This window comes from Galeopterus variegatus, unplaced genomic scaffold (assembly GCF_000696425.1).
Source record: "Galeopterus variegatus unplaced genomic scaffold, G_variegatus-3.0.2 Scaffold1268, whole genome shotgun sequence".
Lineage (NCBI taxonomy): Eukaryota > Metazoa > Chordata > Mammalia > Dermoptera > Cynocephalidae > Galeopterus > Galeopterus variegatus.
The window spans coordinates 148,008-159,745 of NW_007727379.1; the positions used below are offsets into that span (position 1 = coordinate 148,008).

The 11,738-nt window shown below is 41.1% G+C and overlaps 1 protein-coding gene across 1 annotated transcript in view; it reads right to left on the reverse strand.

The window, feature by feature from the left end:
• The window catches only part of PLA2G7 (phospholipase A2, group VII (platelet-activating factor acetylhydrolase, plasma)), a 19,413-nt gene extending 7,987 nt beyond the window's left edge, over positions 1–11,426 (reverse strand). The window contains exons 1-6 of the mRNA XM_008575972.1: positions 11,318–11,426; positions 6,103–6,224; positions 5,535–5,679; positions 3,728–3,821; positions 1,638–1,706; positions 242–368 (exon numbers count right to left, since the gene is read on the reverse strand). Coding sequence (XP_008574194.1) covers positions 242–368; positions 1,638–1,706; positions 3,728–3,821; positions 5,535–5,679; positions 6,103–6,224; positions 11,318–11,426 — 666 coding nt within the window. The remainder of the gene's footprint in view (positions 1–241; positions 369–1,637; positions 1,707–3,727; positions 3,822–5,534; positions 5,680–6,102; positions 6,225–11,317) is intronic.
• Between the last annotated feature and the right edge of the window lie 312 nt (positions 11,427–11,738).

Genomic DNA, 11,738 nt, shown 5'->3' on the forward strand with positions numbered 1-11,738 from the left:
AGAATTCTGAATATTCACTATCATTTCCTGGGATTTTTGTGTTTGCTTTGTTTTTACTATGAACCAGATATTTAATTAAGAGAATTTTATTACCCAGAGAATCTTCTGACAGATCTTTTGAGAATGGGAAGCAGGAGAGCTCAGAACATAGCTTGCTGTATGTAAAATTAAATTAATGAATGTCATTGTTTTGTACATGCTTTTAGGTCACCAAGCCACCTCTCCTCTTACTGCAATGTACCTGCTCATTTCGTACAGGTATCTCCTCGTCCTCTTGTTTTACAGTTTTAAGGTAGAGCCAAGACTTGTTCCCTATTTCTGCAGTAGACTCGTCATTGAAATAGTAAGTTGCAGATGCAGATCCATCTCTATAATGTAAACCAGATTAATTACTTTTACATGTTCTCTTCCTTCCTCATCTGACTTATGTCCCTTAATTCCATCCTTGACTCAACCTCCCTCTGATCTTTTGAATTCCACTGTACATGTTTTATTTCATTAAAGAGAACCCCAAGGGAGTTCTAGGAAAAAGATCTTTTTAGAGGGTGAACAAGACACTCTTTTGTGCCCCACCTGCCATGCTGACTTCTGTTTAACCTCATTTATCTTCTTTGCTAGCTAATTACACCTTAACTTTAGGGCAAGCTGTAAAAGGAACATAGGTTTTAGGGAGCGAATGATTTATTACAGCAGGTGGAGACAGTAGTCTGAGCACTAATATCACAAGATCCCCTGCCTCATGGATCACAAGACATCTGGTGAATGATGTTATCAACTTATTTTTCTTGACCTCTTTTCTTAAATTTGTTTTTAGTAACAGAGGTTTTTCCTGTAAAACACGCAGGTGGAGACAGTAGTCTGAGCACTAATATCACAAGATCCCCTGCCTCATGGATCACAAGACATCTGGTGAATGATGTTATCAACCTATTTTTCTTGACCTCTTTTCTTAAATTTGTTTTTAGTAACAGAGGTTTTTCCTGTAAAACACCTTTACCTAAATGCAGAGAGCCAGAGCTCTCATCTGCTGATGTCTGATTCTTCATTGTGTGCAATTTTCCTATGTGTAAGTCACCCCCATTAATAAATATCTTTGTTTATCTCTGAATGGACTGCCTGCTTCCTTCTTTGGTCTCAAAGTACCTTCTCAATTTGGAGGGCAGTACGCTTTAACTCCCTCCTCGCACAACCTTATTGTCTGTTGTTGAGCTGTGGGTAAACTCAACCCATTCTATCTTCACAATTCAGCCATGTTGAAAACTCACTCTCTGGAATCAGATCCCAGTGCTGCCACTTACTAGCTGTGTGACTTTGAGCAAATTATACTTTCTCACCTTCATTTTCATCTTCCTTAAAACAATGATAATAGTAACCATCTCATAGAATGGTTATGAAGTCTAGACAAAGTAATGTATGAAAGCACTTAGCCTAGTACATGGCATGCAATAAATACGCCAGAAATGTTAGTTGTTTTTTAAGTCTTGGCAATCTAACTCAATCTCTTTTCCTCACTATATAATCATAGTTGAAAATTCCATTAACATTTTTATTACCTTTTATGAAAGTTAGAAGCATAGTTATGGGCATTAACATTCCCTGTATTTGTCTGAAGAGCCCGGCTATATCAGGTAACATACCTGTGTTCTACGGCAGCAACTATAAACCCATGAGATGCCAGGTCAATGCCAATAGCAGAATAAATTGTCCTTCAAAACAAAAAAGAGGAAAGCATTGCACCTACCAGTCATGATTACAAGGCTGGGTCCCCTAATAGAACTGGGAACATGGAGGGCACCACACCCTTATTGTAGTGCCCCGGGGTAGAAAGGAGAGCTGTGGTTCTCAAAGGGGAGCGATTTGCCTCTTAGGGGATATTTGACAATGTCTGTAGGTATTTCATTATCACAGCTGGGGGGAGGGTGCTACTGGAATCTAGTGGTAGAGGGAATCTACTAAACCTCCTACAATGCACACTACAATCCTCCACAACAAGAAAGTGTCTGGTCTAAGATGTCAATAGTACTGCAGTTGAGAAATCCTGGTGCACTGATTACAAATATTGCCTCTGAGAGTTTTGGGGTTTAATCTTGGCTCTGCCACTTGTTAGCTATATGATTTTAGGTAATTACTGAATTTTTGTTCTTACCTGGAAATGGGGCAGATAATAAAGCCTTTGCTTTAGGATAGTTATAAGGTTTTGATAAGATAATGTATGCAGGACGGTATGGTAGTTAAGAGAACAGGACCTGCAGTCTGACCACTAAGTTTGAATCCTGGTTCCATGTATCTTGGATGAGTCACTTGTCTTTTCTCTGCCTTAGTTTCTTATCTGTAAAAAGGTGATGGTATAGTAGTATGGTACCTCATAGGTGAGAATCAAGTGAGTTAATACATCTTCATTGCTTATAACCACATCTGAAACAGGGTAAGTAACACAGGTTAGCTGTTATTTAAATGATGGGACTGGGTGAAGTGGTTAAAAAATCATGTGCTAAGCAACTGCATCCTATACCCTCTTCTACATCTTCATTCTGCACAATCTTTTTCTCATATCATGTATTCAGTAGGAAATGTCCATGAGAATGAAACGGAGGTGGCTAGAAACTATGTCTTCTACTGATGAAGATACAAGACCTTTTCAGGAGATGGAAATGGTCTAGTACAGGGATCAGCAAACTTCTTCTATTAAAGGCCAGAGAATAAATATTTCTAGTTTTGTGGGCCATACAGTCTTTGTCACAACTACTCAACTCTGCTGTTGTAGTACAAAAGTAGCCATGGACAATGTAAAGAATGAATGGGTGTGGCTGTGTTCCAATAAATCTTTATTTGGGCTGGATTTGGCCCTCGGATTCTAATTTGCCTATCATTAGTGTCGTAGAAATCAAATAAAAAGCTAGGCTACAATTAAAGTCCCAAGATACTTCTTTATTGCAGGTGCTACCCAACTTCTTCCCAGCTAAAAGCCAGGTTGGAAGAAGGGGAGGCAGTTGAGAAGATGGTAGAAGAAAGTGGAGAGGATATGGTCAGGAAAATGTGCACTCAGACAGATATCATGCTTACTAAAGACTCCATCGAGTGATGCCCCTCTGGATCTATCACCATGTTCAAGTGGAAGCTAAGCTTCCTGTGAGCTGCTCCCAGGGACTTTACAGCTTGGGTGCTAATGCAGGTCCATTCCTGTGAGATGCAGGATTCTTGAACAGCAACTTTGTATCAAGCACTCTCTTCATAGGTCTGGCCTAATCTTTCTTAGCCCTGTGCTACAGTCTGAGACTCTTCTTACCCAGTCCTTCTCCCTTCCCCATCTCCTTTCCAGGTGTTCAACCAACATCATGTTTTGAAGGCATCTTTTCCTGTCCCTTCTCCTCTTTCAGAAGTATTTCTCTCAATAAATGTCTTTTACAGCTAATCCAATCTTGGAGTCTGTTTCTCAGAAGACCTGAACTAACAAAGGATGACTTTGAGAGTGTAGATATAATATGGAAGGATAAGAAGTAAAAAATCAGTACCCTCTCTCTTTTGTTGTGAGGCTAAACCCCAGGAGCTGGATGGAGGGGAAACTACTTGACAAGACAGGGCTAAGATTGATCAAAAGACCACAGCCAATCCTTGAGGAACCCCATCCAGGTCAAGGGCCAGCATGACATTCCAAAATCTGTCATTCCTTTTTTGGAAAAAAAAAATGATCCCTAAAGGTTAAAATTTTCAACCTCTTGAATATTACCTGAATGCTCCAAGACCATGAGAAAAAATAATTAGCGGATATTTTTCACCAGTCCTCAGAGGGGCATTCCAGTTTGCAGGAGTTGTCCTTGAACCTAGACAACAATGGGAGATTATAGTGAGTTAGTGTTTTCTCTAACTTGAATGTTGCTAGTTAGACTCACATCTCCTTAGCATAAAACCCATTTATATCTATATCTCTGTTTTTATAAATCAATAGTAAATTCATTAAAAAGTCTGCTACTAAAAGGGCCGGCCCGTGGCTCACTCGGGAGAGTGTGGTGCTAATAACACCAAGGCCACAGGTTCAGATCCCTATATAGGGATGGCGGGGTTAGCTCACTGGGTGAGCATGGTGCTGACAACACCAAGTCAAGGGTTAAGATCCCCTTACCAGTCATCTTTAAATAAAAAAAAGTCTACTACTAAATACCCACCAGTCAAAGACCTGAACCATGTGTTCTTTTCTCAGACCATAGGATCATTAATGATCAGTTTTCACTGTCAGCTCAGACTTAAAGTGAGAGGTTTTCCTACTTACAGGTGTATTCAGCAAAGCTGCTACTTATTACCATTCCCAGGTTGTGGAAAAACTTCAAAGGAAATCTTCTGAAACCAAACTGCCCAGTAAACCTCAGGAGCTTTACACTGAGAGGCAGAATCTGAGAACTGGAGACTGCTCTCATTCTGATTTGGTACTGATCCAGAGAAAGGTGGAGAGACCATTGACTTTATACTCAGAGTGGCTTTGGATGCAGCTCTACCATTTACTAGCTATTGGCCTTGGGTAAGTTCCTCAAACTCTCTGAGCTTCAGATTCCTCTTCTGTAAAATGGAGGAAATGATACCTATCTCATAGGGTGTTCGTGAGAATTTTATTTAATTAGGTAATATATATACATAAAGCACTACCAGTCACATAGTAAGGGGCTTAAAAGATGGAAGATACTGTCTTCCTTCACTTCTCAATTGTTATTGTTATCATTATTAGTAATTACTTGTGTTTCATTTTTCTCATCTGTAAAATTGAGATGTGGTCGTGAAGATTGCTATGGAAGTGATTTATAAGTTATTCAGCACCATAAAGATGTGTAGTTATAGTATTTTCATCATTTCTATTATAAAGTGGCTTTTAAGAAAACTCTAATGAGATGTTTAAAATGAATCCCAAAAAGGGGTAGGTAGTTTTGAGGGAGAAATTTAAAGACATAGTTAACATCAGCCCAACAGTAATGTCCGGTCAAACAGATAAAGAAGGAAAAGCCTGTGTTAGTGTAATGTAGACAAATTAAGTGATGAATGCATGTCAGATTGTCATAATGGAGAGGCCCCGTGGAGGTTGGTGATGGGAATGAGTAGTTTCTTCATTCATGATGAGTAGGAAATTAGCTTTGACTCCTTTGTTTTGGATCTGGAGAGTTATGGTGGCTTCTACCTGCTTTCCCTTTTTGTCTGACTTTAGAAAGCCCTGTAGCACAGAGCATGAAGGGCAGTGGTCACACCAGTGAACTTGCTCCTTTCACATTATTGCTCCCTCCATAGTATGCAAGAAGGAAAACTGAAGAGCAGCCACAGAAAGATGTCGGAGCCATTCTGATACTTTCACCCATTCCTGTCATATTCAGAGTGGACAGAATGGGAACCTTCATTCTCTCATGATTGCCTGGGCTTTTAAGAAACACTTTCTCACCTTAGGAGAAGTTTAGATGGGAGAAAATCTACCCTGGCCTTAACCACCTGAAATTCTTGTTGTTTTCAAGGTTTTCTTATATTCTAGAGCCAACAAGTAGTATCAACAGAAATCTTACCAAAGAGCAAGCTCAAAATTTTGCCCATAAGCCAGTGTGTTCCAAGAAATTTACTAAGACCCTGAAAATATTCTTTGTTGGGGATCCAAAGAGTGTCAAGGAGGTCATCACCTTGGGATGGATAATACATACGCAAGAAGGTGCCCTGTTGAGGAAAAAATTAATGCACTTTTAGCCAAGTTGTTTTTCAAACATTTTCCAACAGCTATTTTGCACATTCAATTGTGGGGACCCAAATACATCTGTTATTCACAAAGAGGTCCAGAGAACTTTTTAAGCTACTGTGGCGATTGAATACAGTCATGAAAGAGAAGAGAACAATATGCTTTCTGAGTGAAAAGAAAATATGAGCAGCCTGGCTTCAGCCATGAAGGGAGGGAAAAATAATGGGTTTATAGATGAATTGATCAGATGACAGCAAAGAATTAGGGAATGACTTAACCAGCAACAGGCTTCACATGAAGCCATTCTCAGGGGATGACAGGGTCAAGTTTCAACACCTTCCAGTGGGCCATAGCAACAGCCAATATTGGAATATAGGGATAAGTTGTAGTAATAAAGGCATTACCTTATCAGTGTAATTAAACATCAGGTCTGTACAACCAACAGAATAAGATCCATTTCCTCTGGGGATTTTAGTTCGGCCAAAGCTTGCAGCAGCCATCAGTGCTTGTATTTTATTGACCCAGGCTGAAAAACAGGTAAATATCATCTCATTTGTCATCCATTACACCCCAGACTTTATTATGCAAAGGAGTGCCAAGGGAATCAAGTTACTGCCCATAGTTTGTGGCCTCCTTCGTTTCTTAACCTAACTTGTAAAATACACAAATAATTATTGTGGGCCTGCTGTGTGCAAAGCATTGTTTGGGAGTTTTAGAGGGTAAAAAGATGGAGGCAGATGTAGCCCTTCTCCTGATACTTGCAGCCTTGTCCTCATCTTCTACTTCCATACAGAGTATGTTAATGATGATGACCTCCCAAGTCTGTTTTGTCTGAGTATGAACTTCATCTCACACTTCAGATTTGTGCTTACAGCTTCTCATTGGGCATCTCTGCCTGATGTCCTTCCCGTAATAAAGCCAGTGACCCAAAATGAAACTAAATGACCATCTCCCAACTCCTCCTCCTCACCCTCCAACCACACAGCCTGCAACTCCAGAATTCCCTCTACTGCATCCCAAGTCAGAAATCTGGGATCATCCCACTCTCCTACCTTTCTCACCAACCCCCTACACTCAACCAAGTCTCAATTTCTAATATTTGTTTTTAGTGTAGAACTATCTCCCCCATATGCCTCTGACCCTCTAGCTCAACTGTCTTATTTACACTCTCATGGTCTCTTGACCAGGCAGTTGCCAGCTCTCCTGACTGTCCTATCCATCTTGGATCTTGGCCCCTTCAAACGTATCCTTCACATGGCTCCTGGAGTGATTTAAAGCACAAATCTCACCAATTGTTGAAATCCTTCAATGGCTTCCTATCTTAGTTTTTTCTTGAAGGGGGAATGCATTGGAATTTTTTTGGAAGGCAGTTTTTAGGAGGTATTTAAATCCACACATGCCTTCTTAAGTAAATACACTGCTACTTGAGGCACATAAGCAGCCTATTACAACATTCTGGGGCTGAGATGCATTGAGGTTCACAGGTGCACAAATTAATCCCAAGTTCCTGGACACAGTAAGAAAGACCCCCTGTGATCTGGAGGCCCAGTGCCTTATACTCTTCTTCTGCCTCTTCCATGTAAGTACCCCTCACCCCCCTTCCTTGGGCTCCAGCACTCCTGAGCTACACACTGGGCTGTTTGGGGCCTCTGCACCTTTGTAAATGCTATTGTCTGCACTCAAAATCCCCTTGGCAAACTCCTATTCAACCTCTAATACCTTGATCAGATGGCATCTTCTTGGATGATGATCCTCCAGACAGTCTTAATCATTTCATCCTCAGTATTACAAACATTCCCTACATATGATTTTAATTATCCTTCCTATCACATTATATTAAAATTATGTGTTTGTGCACTGTCTCCCACTACTTCTCAAGACCTATATCCATGTCTTTGTATCCTCTGACATTAACACAGCATCTGGCACATGGTTGGTGCTCAAAAAATATTTGTGAAAATCAGCCGAACTAATCTGAACTGCCTCTGGTCTTGCTTATACTTCTTTCAAACTCTTTATCATATATGTCTTTTACCACCCACTCCTGAAACTCCTTTTCTCACTCTGGTGCCAAAACCCTTCCACACACCTGCAGCTTCATTTATTCTCCTCTTTTTCAAACCCCAATAAAATCCATATTTAATTTCAAGATGTTGAGTTCAAACATTAGTATATGCAAACTCTTACTTTTCTTGATACATTCAGCTTGCCCATCCCTCCCCCTCCATTGGACTGTGGGAGTAGATTACTCTGCTGGACAGACTGTGTCTTCTATCACACTCCGCCTCTGACATACCAAGAGTTATGTTAGGTATGGCATCTGCATTAATATTGTGGGGCTTTGCCCAGAAAGGTTTCATAATGGGAGGAAAGCTATTTACATCCTCCACACTAGAGACTCACTCACGAAGGACCTGCCAGTGGTGAAGCCTTTCAATACATAAGGCCTTGCTATCAAAGTCGGTCCACAGACCAGCATCACTGGCACCACGTGGAGCTTGGAAATCCAGGTCCTCAGACTGCACCTCAATTCTGCTGAGTCAGAAAAGGTGTGCCTATTAAAGTTGAAGAAACACTAGGCTAAGGTACCAGACCATCAGGCCTGACACACAACTCAGCAATCCATAGTCATATCATATAGGAGGTGTAGTACCAAGGAAAGAGGTGGTGAGATGAATGGCCTTGGCTATTGGATCCAGGTGATCCTATTCAGATTCTAGGTGTACCTCTTACAAGCTATGATGCTCTGGCCTGGGCAGTTTACTCCCTTCTCTGAGCTGTAATTGTAAAGTGGGGATAAAAGCACTTGACCTGCTATAGGACAGTTGTGAGGATGAAGAAATAACGTAGGTCAAGTACCTGGAACAGGACATGCCACATTATAGGCGGATGATTAATATTATTTGTCCCCTTCTCCAGAGTTAGTTAATTAGCCAGATTCATGGTGATGTCCTTAGAGGAGCTTCAGCAGATCTAAACTGGTGCATACCACTTTCCTTCTGGCAGATCTAAACTTCAAGGCATTTCCTCAGAGCCTTTTTTTCCCACTTTACCTGTAAGGTGAACATTTCAGGGTCTATTTAGAATTATAAAGGCTCTTCCTCTCCCACTAAAGACTATCTACTGAGCCATGCTTCCTGGCTTAACAGGGAGACGTCAACTCCAGAGGTCGGTAGGGTGGGCCACACCTGCCTGTCCTGTGATGAACAGCCTGCCCCAGTTGCTGTGCCCCCACCCACAGATAGCCATGGCCTGGCTATACAGGGGTTGGTGGGGGAGACCTCTGGCTCACACAGTTTGATGGGGAGCTCCAGAGAACCCATAGCTGCCTTGAAGACACTACCTCTAGAATTAGGGGTTCAGTTTTAGAGCCACAGGAGGGTTCCACTCTGCACAAGGCTTCCCTTGTGAGACCTCAATTCCACTGAGGCCCTGAGAATATTTTCCATTAACCTAGGAGTGCCCTGGTTGTCAAAAATCTGCTCTACCTGACAGCATTCTGGAGCCAGCATTCAGGAGACACAGGTCAAGGTGAGGCCTTAGGTCTGCCTATTCCAGAACACCTGACCCCTGAAAAGGTCTCAGGAAATGCTGAAATTATCAAGGTTTTGGCATGGGTCTCTAGAGTCCTCTGGCTGCCCAGTGCTAGGATGGCTACAGAAAAGTCTCAGCAGCCTATAGTTAACTTAGTCATTTCCCATGCTGTAACCATCTATCAGAAATCATCACAAAGGAAGGGGAGAGAGGTCAGCTCAAATGTTCACTATACAGATGATACAGTTTTGTGGTTCAGAATCTATAAATATCTCTTCCTATTTTTCTCCAATTTTGTTTTAATAGGAGGATTGGAATCTATAGTATACTATTAATCTCATTATGTATTTTTGGTGGTGTTCATTTGTCAGATATTACTGATATTCAGTCTTGGGTTTGGAGATGAATTGTATACATGCTTGGAAAATTAGATTCTCTCATATGGCTTTATGTCCTTCATTAGCAAATAGGATATTTCTAGCCCATACTTATAAACCTTTTACCTGAATAGCCATATTTTCTATATATATACTTAGTAAGAAATTATAAAGAATCAACTGTTATTTTAATCTCTTATTTAATAAACTATTTCTAATTGAAAAATATTTATGCATTCATTTTTGAGCATTTTGAATGAGTAGGGCATTGAGCTCAATGCTGGAACTACAAAAATGAATAAAGCAAGGTCCCTATCTTTAAGTTTCTGTCCATCATTTGATAGCTTTCCAATGATTTTTAAACATAAGGGGATAGAAAACATGTTGTGAAATTCTCACCCTGTACCAGTAAAAATTGCATGATCTATATTCTAGAAAATAATTTGCCGATCTTGTAAGAGGTTACCTGTTTTCGATCCATGGAAAAGGTAATGGGAAAAATGAACTTAATTTCAACTAGGCTGCAGGTTTTTTTAATTTGACTACATGCTCTTTGTCTTAGTCACCAGTGTATCCTTGATGTCTTAATTTCCTGATAAGTGTTGTGGAATGAATGGATCTGTGAGATCTTACTCCATTTCCTATGCAAATGTAGATGTGAGATGTAGTCCCTCTCCCACTAATACATTCATTTCCCCAATTATGAAAGTAGGGCAAAATTGATCTCTAAGGCACTAAGTTATGAAAGTTCTTTGTAAATGCTATGGGGAGGAGTCACCCATCAAGCCTGAACAACTAGATCCAGAGTGACCATATCTACCCAGGTGCACCGGTGTGTGGGTGTAGACAGGATGACATCATTCAGAGCCACATACACTCTTCTCTGTAGGAGACTAAACAGAGCACTTCATGCATCACAACCCTCTGGGATGAGCAGGAATTCACAAAATTCCAGAAACGATCTCTTTGCAGTAAAGTTCCTTCTTAGTGACGTCAGATGTACTGTCTAGAGATGGCTGTCTCATTCTGGCCACTCCTCCTGGGTTTGTCTAAGCCTTCCTCTCCTTTCCTTCCCTCCTGCCACAAGGTAAGAAAGAGCAAGTGATCACTCATTCTCATCTGGAGCTCCTTAGCATCTAATTGACTCCCATTCTCCCCATTATTAGGTACAAAAGATTATTTCCTTTTGGATCCCATGACCCTAACTTGTTATCTTCCCATACTACCCTCCACTACTAACCAGGACTATGCCTATTTTTTTTTTTTTTTTTTGGACTATGCCTATTGATCAAAACACCTGCCTCTTCTTCATCTTCACGGAAGCAGATTTTGGGGCTGCCTTGGACTGAACTCCTGGGCAGGTGAGTTATCATGCTTGGGTGGGAGGGGGTTGGGAAGAGAGGAAGAGAAGGGGCGGCATTAGGGAAGTTCTCCATGGTGACTGCAAGCTGAGCTTCCAGTAGGTCTTAAAATGTCTCATCCTGGTACTGACCTGCAGTCATGACACTGAAGAACACAGGCACTTCTTCAATTTCTGTTGTAACAAGGAGAAAGTGAGGCCTTCTCCCCTAACCCAGGAGAACACTGGGTCTCCATGAGCATTTCTTAATAGGGTTTGCTTCAAAGTCCACATATGCAACTTCTCTGAGGCCACTTGGAGTCTGGCAACAGGTCAGTTGCTCAAGCCCCATATAAATATACCTCTTACCTGAAGATTTAATACGGGGAACAGGATCTAGGTCTTGCCAGTCAAAAGGATGCACCAGCGCAAGGCAGCTGCAGAGGCAGAAAAGCGCATGCAATTTGGATGGCACCATCTTGGATGCTGAGGAGCAGTTTCAGCTTAACCTTCTTCAGAGCAGATAATTAAAAGAAGAAGAAAAAAAAACATGCAATTACGAGGACTTAAATAGGCTGACAAATCAGCAAGGCTGATTTAGCAACATTTGGAAAAAATGGAACATGCATTTTCTGGGCTGAGTTTTAGATATGCACTAGGGTGGCAAAAGCCTTGTAATGCTGGATTGCACAGCACAGAAATATTACTTTTAGTCTGTTACAGTAGGTTTTTTTTTTTTTTTCCTTTTTGTCTTTTTCCGTGTCCGGCAAGGGATCACAACCCTCAGTGT